The sequence below is a fragment of the Coregonus lavaretus genome (assembly GCF_964263955.1).
Source record: "Coregonus lavaretus genome assembly, contig: HAP1_SCAFFOLD_720, whole genome shotgun sequence".
In the NCBI taxonomy this organism is placed as follows: domain Eukaryota; kingdom Metazoa; phylum Chordata; class Actinopteri; order Salmoniformes; family Salmonidae; genus Coregonus; species Coregonus lavaretus.
In genome coordinates this window covers 157,501-177,500 of record NW_028164941.1, presented here as the reverse complement: position 1 = coordinate 177,500, position 20,000 = coordinate 157,501, and the positions used below count along the sequence as shown (strand labels likewise).

The 20,000-nt window shown below is 48.1% G+C and overlaps 1 protein-coding gene across 1 annotated transcript in view; it reads right to left on the bottom strand.

Annotated features, from left to right (window-relative positions):
- LOC311116436 (trinucleotide repeat-containing gene 6A protein-like) overlaps positions 1-20,000 on the bottom strand; it is an 83,585-nt gene that overhangs the window by 24,255 nt on the left and 39,330 nt on the right. The window contains exons 12-15 of the mRNA XM_084191523.1: positions 16,619-16,802; positions 13,291-13,419; positions 12,292-12,462; positions 2,810-2,947 (exon numbers count right to left, since the gene is read on the bottom strand). Coding sequence (XP_084047649.1) covers positions 2,810-2,947; positions 12,292-12,462; positions 13,291-13,419; positions 16,619-16,802 — 622 coding nt within the window. The remainder of the gene's footprint in view (positions 1-2,809; positions 2,948-12,291; positions 12,463-13,290; positions 13,420-16,618; positions 16,803-20,000) is intronic.

Genomic DNA, 20,000 nt, shown 5'->3' with positions numbered 1-20,000 from the left:
TCACAAGTTCCGTGCCAGGAATACCAGCATGTTGACTGTTTCTGGCTTTAGTGCTGCCCTGTGACATGTCACCACATTGCCCCCAGTGCTGAATGCCCTCTCAGAGGGGGCACTTGTGGCAGGGATGCATAAGTATTTCTTTGCCAGACAACTCACACGTGGAAAATTAGATCCGTGAAATCGCCACCACTCCAAAGGATCAGACTCGCTGCCGTTGCCAGAATGTAGCTATTCAGCTCTTGCTCAATGATCTGCCTCTCTGAACATGAGGCAGGTGCACTGCTGGTCTGCTTAAAGAAGCTCCCAAGGCTCTTCTTGGGCTTCTTGCCTGATTGATGAGCAGTGGAAGCTTCTTTCTCCCTGTCAGTGTGATCCTCTGCAAGAGACGATTTTCCCAGGGCTGTGTTCTCCACCAGGAGGGCTTCGGTCTCTGAGGCAGCTCTCACCTTAAAAAATGAAAATAATTAAACTTTATTTGTATAGCACCTTTCATACATAAAATGCAGCCCAAAGTGCTTTACATTTGAAGCAATAAAACAAGAACAAATGAATAAATACCTTAATGTCCTCCAGTTTCTCAGCGGACATGTACCTGGTCTTGAACCTTGGATCTAGAAAGGTAGCCATGGAGAGCAGCTCATCTGTTGCAGGGTCAGTGTACTTGTTATTCAAGTAATCAAGAACCTTGATCTTGATCTCTTTGGTCAGTTCTGTATCGTCCTTGCTCAGATTTAGAACCTCTGCATTTAACAGATTGATGACAGGCTTCAAATAGGACACGCTCACATACGCTTCTCCTGACAGGGCATCTGTAAAGTCCTGGAGTGGCTTCAGTGCTGCTGTGACTGATTCCAAGACCTGGATGTCTTGCCAGGTAGGTACAAGGTGCCGTGTCTTTTTGTCCCCTGCCAGGACCTGTGTAATGGCCTTTTCCTGCTCCAGGACTCTTTCCATCATTTTCAGACGAGATCCCCACCTTGTCGGAGATTCTGTGATGAGCTTGTGCAGGGGCAGGCTTAGTTCATTCTGTGCTGTCATCAGGGCCTTCTGCTTTTTCCAGCTGTATGAGAACGTGCTAACCACCTTTTTGCAAACCCCTGTGGCCCGGGAAATCGCACACCCCTGTGGCCCGGGAGCGTTTTGGACACTCCTCTCTGGAAATTGGGAATAAGAAATCAAAATAATAGGGTGAAAAATAATCAAATCACAATACAATAATAATTAATAATAATGCATTTTTATATAGAAATCACAATACAATATAACTTTTAATCTTTGTTTGAGGATTTACGGCATTTACATTCAACTGTTACACATTTTACAAATCTGATGTGCTTAGATTTAGCCTACGGTACATGGCTGATGTGAGCTGTATTTTTTCTTAATAATAAGCATCATACAGGGTAGGCCTAGGCTACAGTCCTGAAACTTACCAATAGCATTGTGCAGCCTGTGTCCGAAACATCCAAGGTTTGCCCACTTGTTCAGCTGCAATGCCTTGATCATGTTCGATCCGCTGTCGGTCGTCATACAAACTTGACGCGACTCTTTTAATCCCCAGGACGACAGTATGTCCCTCAGCCCACCTGCAATTATTTCCCCGGTGTGGTCGTCTGGGAAATAAGACGTCTGTAGGCACTTACTTTTCAGTTTCCAGTCACCGTCTATGTAATGGATTGTGAGGCTTATATAAGGTTCTGTGGTACGACTTGACCATAGATCGGCAGTAGTGGAGAAGAATGGAATGTTATTTATCTCACTGTAAACTCTGTCCCAGCATTCTGTGTAAAGCTGTGGCAGGCATTTTTGGCTAAAATATTTGCGGCTCGGGATCTCATATCTTGGGTCCAGAGTTTGAATCAACTTTCTGAACCCCTCTTTCTCCACAGTTTGAATCGGTACCATGTCCTTCGCTATGTGATTTGTAATCGCAGCTGTGATGTCTATCCATTTTTTGCTCGTCTTCTCATAGCAAGTACCGGCAGCAAATGATGATATAATTGATTGTTGAGTGCGAGTCTGGCTTGTCTTCGGGCGAGCTCCTGGGCTTACTGTCTCACGCATTCTGGTGCATTGTTCATACTCACGGACATGTATGTTTTTTAAGTGATTGAACAGGTTGGTCGTGTTTCCACCTTTTGCTAAGACAACACGACGACACAACTTGCATAGGGTAGTGTTTTGGTCGGGGTCGGAGATTTTAAAGCCAAACCAGTTCCAAACAACAGAGGTGCCCCCTTTCTTCTTAACCAATTTATCCTCCTGCTCTTGAGCAACATCAATTTCTGTGTTTTCGCTCATCCTGGATTGTAAAGTTTTCCCCCAATAGTTAACCTGCCTCCTAACTGCAGCTGCCTGCACACTTCTTTGTTGCTAGCACTACATGCGTGCAACAAGTGCATGCGACGTGCGCTCATAAAAATAGGTCAACATATTAACATACATTCTTTTATTCGTAAGAACCAAGAAAGGTTGGATAAAAAAATAAAAAAAAGATGTAGCTACTTAGTACTATCACTCAGTTGAAATTTGGAACAAAAAAATATTGATGCAAAATTCGAATTTATGAATTCTGAATAAATCGCGGTATCCATGATATTGCTAAATCCATATCATGGCGCGGCACAATACCGGTTTTTACTATCAAACCGGTATATCGCCCACTCCTAGTGTATATATAGTGTGTGTGTTACCTGTCAGGTCTCTGTGGTGGTCTACGTGGCGGACGGTGTTGATGGAGGTGTGTGTTACCTGTCAGGTCTCTGTGGTGGTCTACGTGGCGGACGGTGTTGATGGAGGTGTGTGTTACCTGTCAGGTCTCTGTGGTGGTCTACGTGGCGGACGGTGTTGATGGAGAGGTTGTTGATGACACTACCAGGGGTCACGAAAGGGTCAGTCTCAGGGTCGATGTTGGGGTAAACCTTCCATGGCTCACCGGGCCGGAACTCTGGAGAGAGACATACAGGAAGAGGAGAGTGAGGGGGGGTCTGGAGAGAGACATACAGGGATAGGAGGGTGAGGGGGGGTCTGGAGAGACATACAGGAATAGGAGGGGGGGTCTGGAGAGAGACATACAGGGATAGGAGGGGGGGTCTGGAGAGAGACATACAGGGATAGGAGGGTGAGGGGGGGTCTGGAGAGAGACATACAGGGATAGGAGGGTGAGGGGGGGTCTGGAGAGAGACATACAGGGATAGGAGGGGGGGTCTGGAGAGAGACATACAGGGATAGGAGGGTGAGGGGGGGTCTGGAGAGAGACATACAGGGATAGGAGGGTGAGGGGGGGTCTGGAGAGAGACATACAGGGATAGGAGGGTGAGGGGGGGTCTGGAGAGAGACATACAGGAATAGGAGAGTGAGGGGGGTCTGGAGAGAGACATACAGGAATAGGAGAGTGAGGGGGGTCTGGAGAGAGACATACAGGAATAGGAGAGTGAGGGGGGGTCTGGAGAGAGACATACAGGAATAGGAGAGTGAGGGGGGTCTGGAGAGAGACATACAGGAATAGGAGAGTGAGGGGGGGTCTGGAGAGAGACATACAGGAATAGGAGAGTGAGGGGGAGTCTGGAGAGAGACATACAGGGATAGGAGGGTGAGGGGGAGTCTGGAGAGAGACATACAGGAATAGGAGAGTGAGGGGGGTCTGGAGAGAGACATACAGGAATAGGAGAGTGAGGGGGGGTCTGGAGAGAGACATACAGGAATAGGAAGGGGGGTCTGGAGAGACATACAGGGATAGGAGAGTGAGGGGGGGTCTGGAGAGAGACATACAGGGATAGGAGAGTGGGGGAGGGGTCTGGAGAGACATACAGGGATAGGAGAGTGAGGGGGGGGTCTGGAGAGAGACATACAGGGATAGGAGAGTGAGGGGGGTCTGGAGAGACATACAGGAATAGGAGAGTTAGGGGGGTCTGGAGAGAGACATACAGGAATAGGAGAGTGAGGGGGGTCTGGAGAGACATACAGGAATAGGAGAGTTAGGGGGGTCTGGAGAGAGACATACAGGAATAGGAGAGTTAGGGGGGTCTGGAGAGAGACATACAGGAATAGGAGAGTGAGGGGGGGTCTGGAGAGAGACATACAGGAATAGGAAGGGGGGTCTGGAGAGACATACAGGGATAGGAGAGTTAGGGGGGTCTGGAGAGAGACATACAGGAATAGGAGAGTGAGGGGGGGGTCTGGAGAGAGACATACAGGGATAGGAGAGTGAGGGGGGGTCTGGAGAGAGACATACAGGAATAGGAGGGGGGGTCTGGAGAGAGACATACAGGAATAGGAGGGGGGGTCTGGAGAGAGACATACAGGGATAGGAGAGTGAGGGGTCTGGAGAGAGACATACAGGGATAGGAGAGTGAGGGGGGGTCTGGAGAGAGACATACAGGGATAGGAGGGGGGGTCTGGAGAGAGACATACAGGGATAGGAGGGGGGGTCTGGAGAGAGACATACAGGGATAGGAGGGTGAGGGGGAGTCTGGAGAGAGACATACAGGGATAGGAGGGGGGGTCTGGAGAGAGACATACAGGGATAGGAGGGTGAGGGGGGATCTGGAGAGAGACATACAGGAATAGGAGGGGGGGTCTGGAGAGAGACATACAGGGATAGGAGGGTGGGGGAGGTCTGGAGAGAGACATACAGGGATAGGAAGGGGGGTCTGGAGAGACATACAGGGATAGGAGGGTGAGGGGGGTCTGGAGAGAGACATACAGGGATAGGAGAGTGAGGGGGGGGTCTGGAGAGAGACATACAGGGATAGGAGGGTGGGTGGGGGGTCTGGAGAGAGACATACAGGAATAGGAGAGTGAGGGGGGGTCTGGAGAGAGACATACAGGGATAGGAGGGTGGGGGGGGGGTCTGGAGAGAGACATACAGGGATAGGAGAGTGAGGGGGGGTCTGGAGAGAGACATACAGGGATAGGAAGGGGGGTCTGGAGAGACATACAGGGATAGGAGGGTGAGGGGGGATCTGGAGAGAGACATACAGGGATAGGAGGGTGAGGGGGAGTCTGGAGAGAGACATACAGGAATAGGAGGGTGGGTGGGGGGTCTGGAGAGAGACATACAGGGATAGGAGAGTGAGGGGGGTCTGGAGAGAGACATACAGGGATAAGAAGGGGGGTCTGGAGAGAGACATACAGGAATAGGAGAGTGAGGGGGGGTCTGGAGAGAAACATACAGGGATAGGAGGGTGGGGGGGGGTCTGGAGAGAGACATACAGGGATAGGAGAGTGAGGGGGGGTCTGGAGACATACAGGGATAGGAAGGGGGGTCTGGAGAGACATACAGGGATAGGAGGGTGAGGGGGGGTCTGGAGAGAGACATACAGGGATAGGAGGGTGGGGGGGGGTCTGGAGAGAGACATACAGGGATAGGAGAGTGAGGGGGGGTCTGGAGACATACAGGGATAGGAAGGGGGGTCTGGAGAGACATACAGGGATAGGAGGGTGAGGGGGGGTCTGGAGAGAGACATACAGGGATAGGAGGGTGAGGGGGGTCTGGAGAGAGACATACAGGGATAGGAAGGGGGGTCTGGAGAGACATACAGGGATAGGAGGGTGAGGGGGGGTCTGGAGAGAGACATACAGGGATAGGAGGGTGAGGGGGGTCTGGAGAGAGACATACAGGGATAGGAAGGGGGGTCTGGAGAGACATACAGGGATAGGAGGGTGAGGGGGGGTCTGGAGAGAGACATACAGGGATAGGAGGGTGAGGAGGGGGGTCTGGAGAGAGACATACAGGGATAAGAGGGTGAGGGGGGGTCTGGAGAGAGACATACAGGGATAGGAGGGTGAGGGGGGGTCTGGAGAGAGACATACAGGGATAGGAGGGTGAGGGGGGGTCTGGAGAGAGACATACAGGGATAGGAGGGTGAGGGGGGGTCTGGAGAGAGACATACAGGGATAGGAGGGTGAGGGGGGGTCTGGAGAGAGACATACAGGGATAGGAAGGGGGGTCTGGAGAGACATACAGGGATAGGAGGGTGAGGGGGGGTCTGGAGAGAGACATACAGGGATAGGAGGGTGAGGAGGGGGGTCTGGAGAGAGACATACAGGGATAAGAGGGTGAGGGGGGGTCTGGAGAGAGACATACAGGGATAGGAGGGTGAGGGGGGGTCTGGAGAGAGACATACAGGGATAGGAGGGTGAGGGGGGGTCTGGAGAGAGACATACAGGGATAGGAGAGTGAGGGGGGGTCTGGAGAGAGACATACAGGAATAGGAGGGGGGGTCTGGAGAGAGACATACAGGGATAGGAGGGTGAGGGGGGGTCTGGAGAGAGACATACAGGGATAGGAGAGTGAGGGGGGGTCTGGAGAGAGACATACAGGAATAGGAGGGGGGGTCTGGAGAGAGACATACAGGGATAGGAGGGTGAGGGGGGGTCTGGAGAGAGACATACAGGGATAGGAGGGTGGGGGGGGGGGGTGGGGGGGTCTGGAGAGAGACATACAGGGATAGGAGGGAGTCTAGCTGTATGGAGAAGAAGGTACTGCTCTGTTTCAGCTGTTATGGTCAGTCTAGCTGTATGGAGAAGGTACTGCTCTGTTTCAGCTGTTATGGTCAGTCTAGCTGTATGGAGGAGAAGGTACTGCTCTGTTTCAGCTGTTATGGTCAGTCTAGCTGTATGGAGGAGAAGGTACTGCTGTGTTTCAGCTGTTATGGTCAGTCTAGCTGTATGGAGAAGGTACTGCTCTGTTTCAGCTGTTATGGTCAGTCTAGCTGTATGGAGAAGGTACTGCTCTGTTTCAGCTGTTATGGTCAGTCTAGCTGTATGGAGGAGAAGGTACTGCTCTGTTTCAGCTGTTATGGTCAGTCTAGCTGTATGGAGAAGAAGGTACTGCTCTGTTTCAGCTGTTATGGTCAGTCTAGCTGTATGGAGGAGAAGGTACTGCTCTGTTTCAGCTGTTATGGTCAGTCTAGCTGTATGGAGAAGGTACTGCTCTGTTTCAGCTGTTATGGTCAGTCTAGCTGTATGGAGAAGAAGGTACTGCTCTGTTTCAGCTGTTATGGTCAGTCTAGCTGTATGGAGAAGGTACTGCTCTGTTTCAGCTGTTATGGTCAGTCTAGCTGTATGGAGAAGGTACTGCTCTGTTTCAGCTGTTATGGTCAGTCTAGCTGTATGGAGGAGAAGGTACTGCTCTGTTTCAGCTGTTATGGTCAGTCTAGCTGTATGGAGAAGGTACTGCTCTGTTTCAGCTGTTATGGTCAGTCTAGCTGTATGGAGAAGGTACTGCTCTGTTTCAGCTGTTATGGTCAGTCTAGCTGTATGGAGAAGAAGGTACTGCTCTGTTTCAGCTGTTATGGTCAGTCTAGCTGTATGGAGAAGAAGGTACTGCTCTGTTTCAGCTGTTATGGTCAGTCTAGCTGTATGGAGGAGAAGGTACTGCTCTGTTTCAGCTGTTATGGTCAGTCTAGCTGTATGGAGGAGAAGGTTCTGCTCTGTTTCAGCTGTTATGGTCAGTCTAGCTGTATGGAGAAGAAGGTACTGCTCTGTTTCAGCTGTTAGGGTCAGTCTAGCTGTATGGAGAAGGTACTGCTCTGTTTCAGCTGTTATGGTCAGTCTAGCTGTATGGAGAAGGTACTGCTCTGTTTCAGCTGTTATGGTCAGTCTAGCTGTATGGAGAAGAAGGTACTGCTCTGTTTCAGCTGTTATGGTCAGTCTAGCTGTATGGAGAAGGTACTGCTCTGTTTCAGCTGTTATGGTCAGTCTAGCTGTATGGAGAAGGTACTGCTCTGTTTCAGCTGTTATGGTCAGTCTAGCTGTATGGAGAAGAAGGTACTGCTCTGTTTCAGCTGTTATGGTCAGTCTAGCTGTATGGAGAAGGTACTGCTCTGTTTCAGCTGTTATGGTCAGTCTAGCTGTATGGAGGAGAAGGTACTGCTCTGTTTCAGCTGTTATGGTCAGTCTAGCTGTATGGAGGAGAAGGTACTGCTCTGTTTCAGCTGTTATGGTCAGTCTAGCTGTATGGAGGAGAAGGTACTGCTCTGTTTCAGCTGTTATGGTCAGTCTAGCTGTATGGAGGAGAAGGTACTGCTCTGTTTCAGCTGTTATGGTCAGTCTAGCTGTATGGAGGAGAAGGTACTGCTCTGTTTCAGCTGTTATGGTCAGTCTAGCTGAATGGAGGAGAAGGTACTGCTCTGTTTCAGCTGTTATGGTCAGTCTAGCTGTATGGAGAAGGTACTGCTCTGTTTCAGCTGTTATGGTCAGTCTAGCTGTATGGAGGAGAAGGTACTGCTCTGTTTCAGCTGTTATGGTCAGTCTAGCTGTATGGAGAAGAAGGTACTGCTCTGTTTCAGCTGTTATGGTCAGTCTAGCTGTATGGAGAAGGTACTGCTCTGTTTCAGCTGTTATGGTCAGTCTAGCTGTATGGAGAAGGTACTGCTCTGTTTCAGCTGTTATGGTCAGTCTAGCTGTATGGAGAAGGTACTGCTCTGTTTCAGCTGTTATGGTCAGTCTAGCTGTATGGAGAAGGTACTGCTCTGTTTCAGCTGTTATGGTCAGTCTAGCTGTATGGAGAAGGTACTGCTCTGTTTCAGCTGTTATGGTCAGTCTAGCTGTATGGAGGAGAAGGTACTGCTCTGTTTCAGCTGTTATGGTCAGTCTAGCTATATGGAGGAGAAGGTACTGCTCTGTTTCAGCTGTTATGGTCAGTCTAGCTGTATGGAGAAGGTACTGCTCTGTTGCAGCTGTTATGGTCAGTCTAGCTGTATGGAGGAGAAGGTACTGCTCTGTTTCAGCTGTTATGGTCAGTCTAGCTGTATGGAGAAGGTACTGCTCTGTTGCAGCTGTTATGGTCAGTCTAGCTGTATGGAGGAGAAGGTACTGCTCTGTTTCAGCTGTTATGGTCAGTCTAGCTGTATGGAGGAGAAGGTACTGCTGTGTTTCAGCTGTTATGGTCAGTCTAGCTGTATGGAGAAGGTACTGCTCTGTTTCAGCTGTTATGGTCAGTCTAGCTGTATGGAGAAGGTACTGCTCTGTTTCAGCTGTTATGGTCAGTCTAGCTGTATGGAGGAGAAGGTACTGCTCTGTTTCAGCTGTTATGGTCAGTCTAGCTGTATGGAGAAGAAGGTACTGCTCTGTTTCAGCTGTTATGGTCAGTCTAGCTGTATGGAGGAGAAGGTACTGCTCTGTTTCAGCTGTTATGGTCAGTCTAGCTGTATGGAGAAGGTACTGCTCTGTTTCAGCTGTTATGGTCAGTCTAGCTGTATGGAGAAGAAGGTACTGCTCTGTTTCAGCTGTTATGGTCAGTCTAGCTGTATGGAGAAGGTACTGCTCTGTTTCAGCTGTTATGGTCAGTCTAGCTGTATGGAGAAGGTACTGCTCTGTTTCAGCTGTTATGGTCAGTCTAGCTGTATGGAGGAGAAGGTACTGCTCTGTTTCAGCTGTTATGGTCAGTCTAGCTGTATGGAGAAGGTACTGCTCTGTTTCAGCTGTTATGGTCAGTCTAGCTGTATGGAGAAGGTACTGCTCTGTTTCAGCTGTTATGGTCAGTCTAGCTGTATGGAGAAGAAGGTACTGCTCTGTTTCAGCTGTTATGGTCAGTCTAGCTGTATGGAGAAGAAGGTACTGCTCTGTTTCAGCTGTTATGGTCAGTCTAGCTGTATGGAGGAGAAGGTACTGCTCTGTTTCAGCTGTTATGGTCAGTCTAGCTGTATGGAGGAGAAGGTTCTGCTCTGTTTCAGCTGTTATGGTCAGTCTAGCTGTATGGAGAAGAAGGTACTGCTCTGTTTCAGCTGTTAGGGTCAGTCTAGCTGTATGGAGAAGGTACTGCTCTGTTTCAGCTGTTATGGTCAGTCTAGCTGTATGGAGAAGGTACTGCTCTGTTTCAGCTGTTATGGTCAGTCTAGCTGTATGGAGAAGAAGGTACTGCTCTGTTTCAGCTGTTATGGTCAGTCTAGCTGTATGGAGAAGGTACTGCTCTGTTTCAGCTGTTATGGTCAGTCTAGCTGTATGGAGAAGGTACTGCTCTGTTTCAGCTGTTATGGTCAGTCTAGCTGTATGGAGAAGAAGGTACTGCTCTGTTTCAGCTGTTATGGTCAGTCTAGCTGTATGGAGAAGGTACTGCTCTGTTTCAGCTGTTATGGTCAGTCTAGCTGTATGGAGGAGAAGGTACTGCTCTGTTTCAGCTGTTATGGTCAGTCTAGCTGTATGGAGGAGAAGGTACTGCTCTGTTTCAGCTGTTATGGTCAGTCTAGCTGTATGGAGAAGGTACTGCTCTGTTTCAGCTGTTATGGTCAGTCTAGCTGTATGGAGGAGAAGGTACTGCTCTGTTTCAGCTGTTATGGTCAGTCTAGCTGTATGGAGAAGGTACTGCTCTGTTTCAGCTGTTATGGTCAGTCTAGCTGTATGGAGAAGGTACTAGTCTGTTTCAGCTGTTATGGTCAGTCTAGCTGTATGGAGAAGGTACTGCTCTGTTTCAGCTGTCATGGTCAGTCTAGCTGTATGGAGAAGAAGGTACTGCTCTGTTTCAGCTGTTATGGTCAGTCTAGCTGTATGGAGAAGGTACTGCTCTGTTTCAGCTGTTATGGTCAGTCTAGCTGTATGGAGGAGAAGGTACTGCTCTGTTTCAGCTGTTATGGTCAGTCTAGCTGTATGGAGGAGAAGGTACTGCTCTGTTTCAGCTGTTATGGTCAGTCTAGCTGTATGGAGAAGGTACTGCTCTGTTTCAGCTGTTATGGTCAGTCTAGCTGTATGGAGGAGAAGGTACTGCTCTGTTTCAGCTGTTATGGTCAGTCTAGCTGTATGGAGAAGAAGGTACTGCTCTGTTTCAGCTGTTATGGTCAGTCTAGCTGTATGGAGAAGGTACTGCTCTGTTTCAGCTGTTATGGTCAGTCTAGCTGTATGGAGGAGAAGGTACTGCTCTGTTTCAGCTGTTATGGTCAGTCTAGCTGTATGGAGGAGAAGGTACTGCTCTGTTTCAGCTGTTATGGTCAGTCTAGCTGTATGGAGAAGAAGGTACTGCTCTGTTTCAGCTGTTATGGTCAGTCTAGCTGTATGGAGGAGAAGGTAATGCTCTGTTTCAGCTGTTATGGTCAGTCTAGCTGTATGGAGGAGAAGGTACTGCTCTGTTTCAGCTGTTATGGTCAGTCTAGCTGTATGGAGGAGAAGGTACTGCTCTGTTTCAGCTGTTATGGTCAGTCTAGCTGTATGGAGAAGAAGGTACTGCTCTGTTTCAGCTGTTATGGTCAGTCTAGCTGTATGGAGAAGGTACTGCTCTGTTTCAGCTGTTATGGTCAGTCTAGCTGTATGGAGGAGAAGGTACTGCTCTGTTTCAGCTGTTATGGTCAGTCTAGCTGTATGGAGAAGAAGGTACTGCTCTGTTTCAGCTGTTATGGTCAGTCTAGCTGTATGGAGGAGAAGGTACTGCTCTGTTTCAGCTGTTATGGTCAGTCTAGCTGTATGGAGAAGGTACTGCTCTGTTTCAGCTGTTATGGTCAGTCTCGCTGTATGGAGAAGGTACTGCTCTGTTTCAGCTGTTATGGTCAGTCTAGCTGTATGGAGGAGAAGGTACTGCTCTGTTTCAGCTGTTATGGTCAGTCTAGCTGTATGGAGGAGAAGGTACTGCTCTGTTTCAGCTGTTATGGTCAGTTTAGCTGTATGGAGGAGAAGGTACTGCTCTGTTTCAGCTGTTATGGTCAGTCTCGCTGTATGGAGAAGGTACTGCTCTGTTTCAGCTGTTATGGTCAGTCTAGCTGTATGGAGAAGGTACTGCTCTGTTTCAGCTGTTATGGTCAGTCTAGCTGTATGGAGAAGAAGGTACTGCTCTGTTTCAGCTGTTATGGTCAGTCTAGCTGTATGGAGGAGAAGGTACTGCTCTGTTTCAGCTGTTATGGTCAGTCTAGCTGTATAGAGGAGAAGGTACTGCTCTGTTTCAGCTGTTATGGTCAGTCTAGCTGTATGGAGGAGAAGGTACTGCTCTGTTTCAGCTGTTATGGTCAGTCTAGCTGTATGGAGAAGGTACTGCTCTGTTTCAGCTGTTATGGTCAGTCTAGCTGTATGGAGAAGAAGGTACTGCTCTGTTTCAGCTGTTATGGTCAGTCTAGCTGTATGGAGGAGAAGGTACTGCTCTGTTTCAGCTGTTATGGTCAGTCTAGCTGTATGGAGAAGAAGGTACTGCTCTGTTTCAGCTGTTATGGTCAGTCTAGCTGTATGGAGGAGAAGGTACTGCTCTGTTTCAGCTGTTATGGTCAGTCTAGCTGTATGGAGAAGGTACTGCTCTGTTTCAGCTGTTAGTATTTAAAGTGTGTGTGAGTGTGTGTGTGTGTGTGAGTGTGTGTGTGTGTGTGTATATACCTGGGGGCCAGGTATCGTTGGTGTTTCCATGGGGGGATTTGGCACGAGGGGGCCAGCTGTCGCCCACCGAGCCCATTGATTGGCCGGGAGAGCTGAGGGGGGCGGAGCCAGCAGACAGGAAGTCATAGGGACCGAATGGAGAATCCTCCAGACGCAACCCAGACATAGCACCTGGAGACACACACAGTTAAACACACTGTTATATACAGATACACACACACACACACCGTTATACACACTTAGATACACACTGTTATACACGTGTTATATGACACACGCCACGTGTTATATTTTTTACATTTACATTTTAGTCATTTAGCAGACGCTCTTATCCAGAGCGACTTACAGTTAGTGAATACATATTTTTTTATACTGGCCCCCCGTGGGAATCGAACCCGCAACCCTGGCGTTGCAAACGCCATGCTCTATCAACTGAGCTACATCCCTGCCGGCCATTCCCTCCCCTACCCTGGACGACGCTGGGCCAATTGTGCGCCGCCCATGAGTCTCCCGGTCACGGCCGGCTGCGACAGAGCCTGGATTCGAACCAGGATCTCTAGTGGCACAGTTAGCACTGCGATGCAGTGCCTTAGACCACTGCGCCACTTATATGACACACGCCACAGCCAAGAAGCCATAGCACCTGGAGACATACGTGGTGTTTGAGATCCATCGCATTGCAGTCGGAGACTGACTGACCTTCAAATCACCTTGAGTCCTAAATAACTATTATTATTATTAGTAGATCAGTCAGCCGGACTGCCCAGCTGGTGATCAATAACGGAGCTAAATGTATTCTCTCCAACACGGCCACAAACACACACACGCACACACACACCACACCCAGTCATGCACACACACACACACACACACACACACACACACACACACACACACACACACACACACACACACCCAGTCATGCACACACACACACACACACACACACACACACACACCCAGTCATGCGCACACACACACACACAGTGAGTGACTTACCAGGTTTGCGCTCCAGAGGCGAGTTAACGGACATGTCCATGGCCGTCCATTTCTTCAGACGAGACTGAGGCTCCTTACAGCCCACACCAGACCCCATGTCCAGGCCTACATTCAGGTCAGAGGTCAAGCCTAGAGAAGAGGAGAGAGGAGGAGGAGGAGAATACTTTAGGATTTCACAAATCAAGGAAAAGCAGCAGAGACAAGATACAGGATAAAACACTGTGTTGAACTACCCAACTATGAAGAGAACAGGGTAAAACAGAATGGGCTAGTCTCTGTTTCTGTAGTGAGACAGCTTGATGTACCAGTACACCCCCTGGACAGGACACTAGTCTATCTCCTGTTTCTGTAGTGAGACAGCTTGATGTACCAGTACACCCCCTGGACAGGACACTAGTCTATCTCCTGTTTCTGTAGTGAGACAGCTTGATGTACAGTACACCCCCTGGACAGGACACTAGTCTATCTCCTGTTTCTGTAGTGAGACAGCTTGATGTACTGACACCCCCTGGACAGGACACTAGTCTATCTCCTGTTTCTGTAGTGAGACAGCTTGATGTACCAGTACACCCCCTGGACAGGACACTAGTCTATCTCCTGTTTCTGTAGTGAGACAGCTTGATGTACCAGTACACCCCCTGGACAGGACACTAGTCTATCTCCTGTTTCTGTAGTGAGACAGCTTGATGTACCAGTACACCCCCTGGACAGGACACTAGTCTATCTCCTGTTTCTGTAGTGAGACAGCTTGATGTACAGTACACCCCCTGGACAGGACACTAGTCTATATCCTGTTTCTGTAGTGAGGCAGCTTGATGTACCAGTACACCCCCTGGACAGGACGCTAGGCTATCTCCTGTTTCTGTAGTGAGACAGCTTGATGTACCAGTACACCCCCTGGACAGGACACTAGTCTATCTCCTGTTTCTGTAGTGAGACAGCTTGATGTACCAGTACACCCCCTGGACAGGACACTAGTCTATCTCCTGTTTCTGTAGTGAGACAGCTTGATGTACCAGTACACCCCCTGGACAGGACACTAGTCTATCTCCTGTTTCTGTAGTGAGACAGCTTGATGTACCAGGACACCCCCTGGACAGGACACTAGTCTATCTCCTGTTTCTGTAGTGAGACAGCTTGATGTACCAGTACACCCCCTGGACAGGACACTAGTCTATCTCCTGTTTCTGTAGTGAGACAGCTTGATGTACCAGTACACCCCTTGGACAGGACACTAGTCTATCTCCTGTTTCTGTAGTGAGACAGCTTGATGTACCAGTACACCCCCTGGACAGGACACTAGTCTATCTCCTGTTTCTGTAGTGAGACAGCTTGATGTACCAGTACACCCCCTGGACAGGACACTAGTCTATCTCCTGTTTCTGTAGTGAGACAGCTTGATGTACAGTACACCCCCTGGACAGGACACTAGTCTATCTCCTGTTTCTGTAGTGAGACAGCTTGATGTACCAGTACACCCCCTGGACAGGACACTAGTCTATCTCCTGTTTCTGTAGTGAGACAGCTTGATGTACTGACACCCCCTGGACAGGACACTAGTCTATCTCCTGTTTCTGTAGTGAGACAGCTTGATGTACCAGTACACCCCCTGGACAGGACACTAGTCTATCTCCTGTTTCTGTAGTGAGACAGCTTGATGTACAGTACACCCCCTGGACAGGACACTAGTCTATATCCTGTTTCTGTAGTGAGACAGCTTGATGTACCAGTACACCCCCTGGACAGGACACTAGTCTATCTCCTGTTACTGTAGTGAGACAGCTTGATGTACCAGTACACCCCCTGGACAGGACACTAGTCTATCTCCTGTTTCTGTAGTGAGACAGCTTGATGTACCAGTACACCCCCTGGACAGGACACTAGTCTATCTCCTGTTTCTGTAGTGAGACAGCTTGATGTACAGTACACCTCCTGGACAGGACACTAGTCTATCTCCTGTTTCTGTAGTGAGGCAGCTTGATGTACAGTACACCCCCTGGACAGGACACTAGTCTATCTCCTGTTTCTGTAGTGAGACAGCTTGATGTACAGTACACCCCCTGGACAGGACACTAGTCTATCTCCTGTTACTGTAGTGAGACAACTTGATGAACAGTACACCCCCTGGACAGGACACTAGTCTATCTCCTGTTTCTGTAGTGAGACAGCTTGATGTACAGTACACCCCCTGGACAGGACACTAGTCTATCTCCTGTTTCTGTAGTGAGACAGCTTGATGTACAGTACACCCCCTGGACAGGACACTAGTCTATCTCCTGTTTCTGTAGTGAGACAGCTTGATGTACAGTACACCCCCTGGACAGGACACTAGTCTATCTCCTGTTTCTGTAGTGAGACAGCTTGATGTACCAGTACACCCCCTGGACAGGACACTAGTCTATCTCCTGTTTCTGTAGTGAGACAGCTTGATGTACCAGTACACCCCCTGGACAGGACACTAGTCTATCTCCTGTTTCTGTAGTGAGACAGCTTGATGTACAGTACACCCCCTGGACAGGACACTAGTCTATCTCCTGTTTCTGTAGTGAGACAGCTTGATGTACCAGTACACCCCCTGGACAGGACACTAGTCTATCTCCTGTTTCTGTAGTGAGACAGCTTGATGTACCAGTACACCCCCTGGACAGGACGCTAGTCTATCTCCTGTTTCTGTAGTGAGACAGCTTGATGTACAGTACACCCCCTGGACAGGACACTAGTCTATCTCCTGTTTCTGTAGTGAGACAGCTTGATGTACCAGTACACCCCCTGGACAGGACACTAGTCTATCTCCTGTTTCTGTAGTGAGACAGCTTGATGTACAGTACACCCCCTGGACAGGACACTAGTCTATCTCCTGTTTCTGTAGTGAGACAGCTTGATGTACCAGTACACCCCCTGGACAGGACACTAGTCTATCTCCTGTTTCTGTAGTGAGACAGCTTGATGTACCAGTACACCCCCTGGACAGGACACTAGTCTATCTCCTGTTTCTGTAGTGAGACAGCTTGATGTACAGTACACCCCCTGGACAGGACACTAGTCTATCTCCTGTTTCTGTAGTGAGGCGGCTTGATGTACAGTACACCCCCTGGACAGGACACTAGTCTATCTCCTGTTTCTGTAGTGAGACAGCTTGATGTACAGTACACCCCCTGGACAGGACACTAGTCTATCTCCTGTTTCTGTAGTGAGACAGCTTGATGTACAGTACACCCCCTGGACAGGACACTAGTCTATCTCCTGTTTCTGTAGAGAGGCGGCTTGATGTACCAGTACACCCCCTGGACAGGATTGATATTTCCCATCAGGCATCATGAAGGCCTACCTAAAGGGAAATTGGTAAAGGAGCCCATAGAGCTGGGCTCCTTCTGCAGCTCAGATGCATTCTGGGGCATGTAGTTGTCCAGGTAGGACTTGAGGGGCTGGTGGGCGGGGTTCTGCTTCAGGAGGGAGGGGTCAAGGTGATGCGGAGGCTGCATCATCGACTGGGACGAACCAATAGGACGGCCCTGCACACGGAGAGGGGGAAAAAGGGTTAGACTTACACAATCACCTGACAGACAACGGCACAGACTACAGCATTTATTTTCATTTGAAACCTTTATTTTACGAGGTAAGACACACGGAGGTTAAAAAACTATTTTGTGAGGCCGACCTGGCCAGAATGCAAAACAGGGAAAAAGCAGGGTGTACATAACATGTTACAAAAAAATACAATTACACACAGAAGACAGCGGGTCCAACGTTATAGATAGCTGCAGTTGTTGTCCATCAGTCTTAAAAACAGGCAAGGACAGTGGAGTAAATGTAGCCATTTATTTTATTTATTTTTTACATTCAGCATCACTCCGTCAAGGGAAATATAGTTCCCTTTTGAACGAAGATATTGACATATATTTCAGGATGTGGTGTATCTCTGGAAATAAATCAGAATTCATGTAAACATTACAGTTTTCAAAACAGCTATTAGATTGAGTTTTAAGACCACTTAAGGTATATATATATATAGAGAGAGATTAATATATATATATATATATATATATATATATATATATATATATATATATATATATATATATATATATATATATATAGAGAGATTGATGAAACATTGAATTTAGCTTTACTGCTATTAGCCCATTGAAACACATTGAATAACCGTTTCATACATGGATAAACAGATCGTCCCCCGCAAAAAAAATCTAAGGGAACTTTGTTCTGAAGTGTCTGTCCTGTATCTGAGAGAGATAAGAAAGATCATCAGATATTATTTATATATATATATATATATATATATATATATATTTTAAATGTATTTAACCCCTTATTTTAGACACTGAACTATCTCATTTTACATTTTACATTTGAGTCATTTAGCAGACGCTCTCTTATCCAGAGAGACTTCCAGTTAGTGAGTCATTTAGCAGACGCTCTTCTCCAGAGCGACTTCCAGTTAGTGAGTCATTTAGCAGACGCTCTTTTCCAGAGAGACTTCCAGTTAGTGAGTCATTTAGCAGACGCTCTTATCCAGAGAGACTTCCGGTTAGTGAGTCATTTAGCAGACGCTCTTATCCAGAGAGACTTCCGGTTAGTGAGTCATTTAGCAGACGCTCTTATCCAGAGAGACTTCCGGTTAGTGAGTCAATTAGCAGACGCTCTTATCCAGAGAGACTTCCGGTTAGTGAGTCATTTAGCAAGACGCTCTTATCCAGAGAGACTTCCGGTTAGTGAGTCATTTAGCAGACGCTCTTATCCAGAGAGACTTCCGGTTAGTGAGTCATTTAGCAAGACGCTCTTATCCAGAGAGACTTCCGGTTAGTGAGTCATTTAGCAGAGGCTCTTATCCAGAGAGACTTCCGGTTAGTGAGTCATTTAGCAGACGCTCTTATCCAGAGAGACTTCCGGTTAGTGAGTCATTTAGCAGACGCTCTTATCCAGAGAGACTTCCTGTTAGTGAGTCATTTAGCAGACGCTCTTATCCAGAGAGACTTCCAGTTAGTGAGTCATTTAGCAGACGCTCTTATCCAGAGAGACTTCCAGTTAGTGAGTCATTTAGCAGACGCTCTTATCCAGAGAGACTTCCAGTTAGTGAGTCATTTAGCAAGACGCTCTTATCCAGAGAGACTTCCGGTTAGTGAGTCATTTAGCAGACGCTCTTATCCAGAGAGACTTCCGGTTAGTGAGTCATTTAGCAGACGCTCTTATCCAGAGAGACTTCCGGTTAGTGAGTCATTTAGCAAGACGCTCTTATCCAGAGAGACTTCCGGTTAGTGAGTCATTTAGCAGAGGCTCTTATCCAGAGAGACTTCCGGTTAGTGAGTCATTTAGCAGACGCTCTTATCCAGAGAGACTTCCGGTTAGTGAGTCATTTAGCAGACGCTCTTATCCAGAGAGACTTCCGGTTAGTGAGTCATTTAGCAGACGCTCTTATCCAGAGAGACTTCCGGTTAGTGAGTCATTTAGCAGACGCTCTTATCCAGAGAGACTTCCAGTTAGTGAGTCATTTAGCAGACGCTCTTATCCAGAGAGACTTCCAGTTAGTGAGTCATTTAGCAGACGCTCTTATCCAGAGAGACTTCCAGTTAGTGAGTCATTTAGCAGACGCTCTTATCCAGAGACACTTCCAGTTAGTAAGTCATTTAGCAAGACGCTCTTATCCAGAGAGACTTCCAGTTAGTGAGTCATTTAGCAAGACGCTCTTATCCAGAGAGACTTCCAGTTAGTGAGTCATTTAGCAGACGCTCTTATCCAGAGAGACTTCCAGTTAGTGAGTCATTTAGCAGACGCTCTTATCCAGAGAGACTTCCGGTTAGTGAGTCATTTAGCAGACGCTCTTATCCAGATAGACTTCCGGTTAGTGAGTCATTTAGCAGACGCTCTTATCCAGAGAGACTTCCGGTTAGTGAATCATTTAGCAGACGCTCTTATCCAGAGAGACTTCCGGTTAGTGAGTCATTTAGCAGACGCTCTTATCCAGAGAGACTTCCGGTTAGTGAGTCATTTAGCAGACGCTCTAATCCAGAGAGACTTCCGGTTAGTGAGTCATTTAGCAGACGCTCTTATCCAGAGAGACTTCCGGTTAGTGAGTCATTTAGCAGACGCTCTTATCCAGAGAGACTTCCGGTTAGTGAGTCATTTAGCAGACGCTCTTATCCAGAGAGACTTCCGGTTAGTGAGTCATTTAGCAAGACGCTCTTATCCAGAGAGACTTCCGGTTAGTGAGTCATTTAGCAGAGGCTCTTATCCAGACAGACTTCCGGTTAGTGAGTCATTTAGCAGACGCTCTTATCCAGAGAGACTTCCGGTTAGTGAGTCATTTAGCAGACGCTCTTATCCAGAGAGACTTCCGGTTAGTGAGTCATTTAGCAGACGCTCTTATCCAGAGAGACTTCCGGTTAGTGAGTCATTTAGCAGACGCTCTTATCCAGAGAGACTTCCAGTTAGTGAGTCATTTAGCAGACGCTCTTATCCAGAGAGACTTCCAGTTAGTGAGTCATTTAGCAGACGCTCTTATCCAGAGAGACTTCCAGTTAGTGAGTCATTTAGCAGACGCTCTTATCCAGAGACACTTCCAGTTAGTAAGTCATTTAGCAAGACGCTCTTATCCAGAGAGACTTCCAGTTAGTGAGTCATTTAGCAAGACGCTCTTATCCAGAGAGACTTCCAGTTAGTGAGTCATTTAGCAGACGCTCTTATCCAGAGAGACT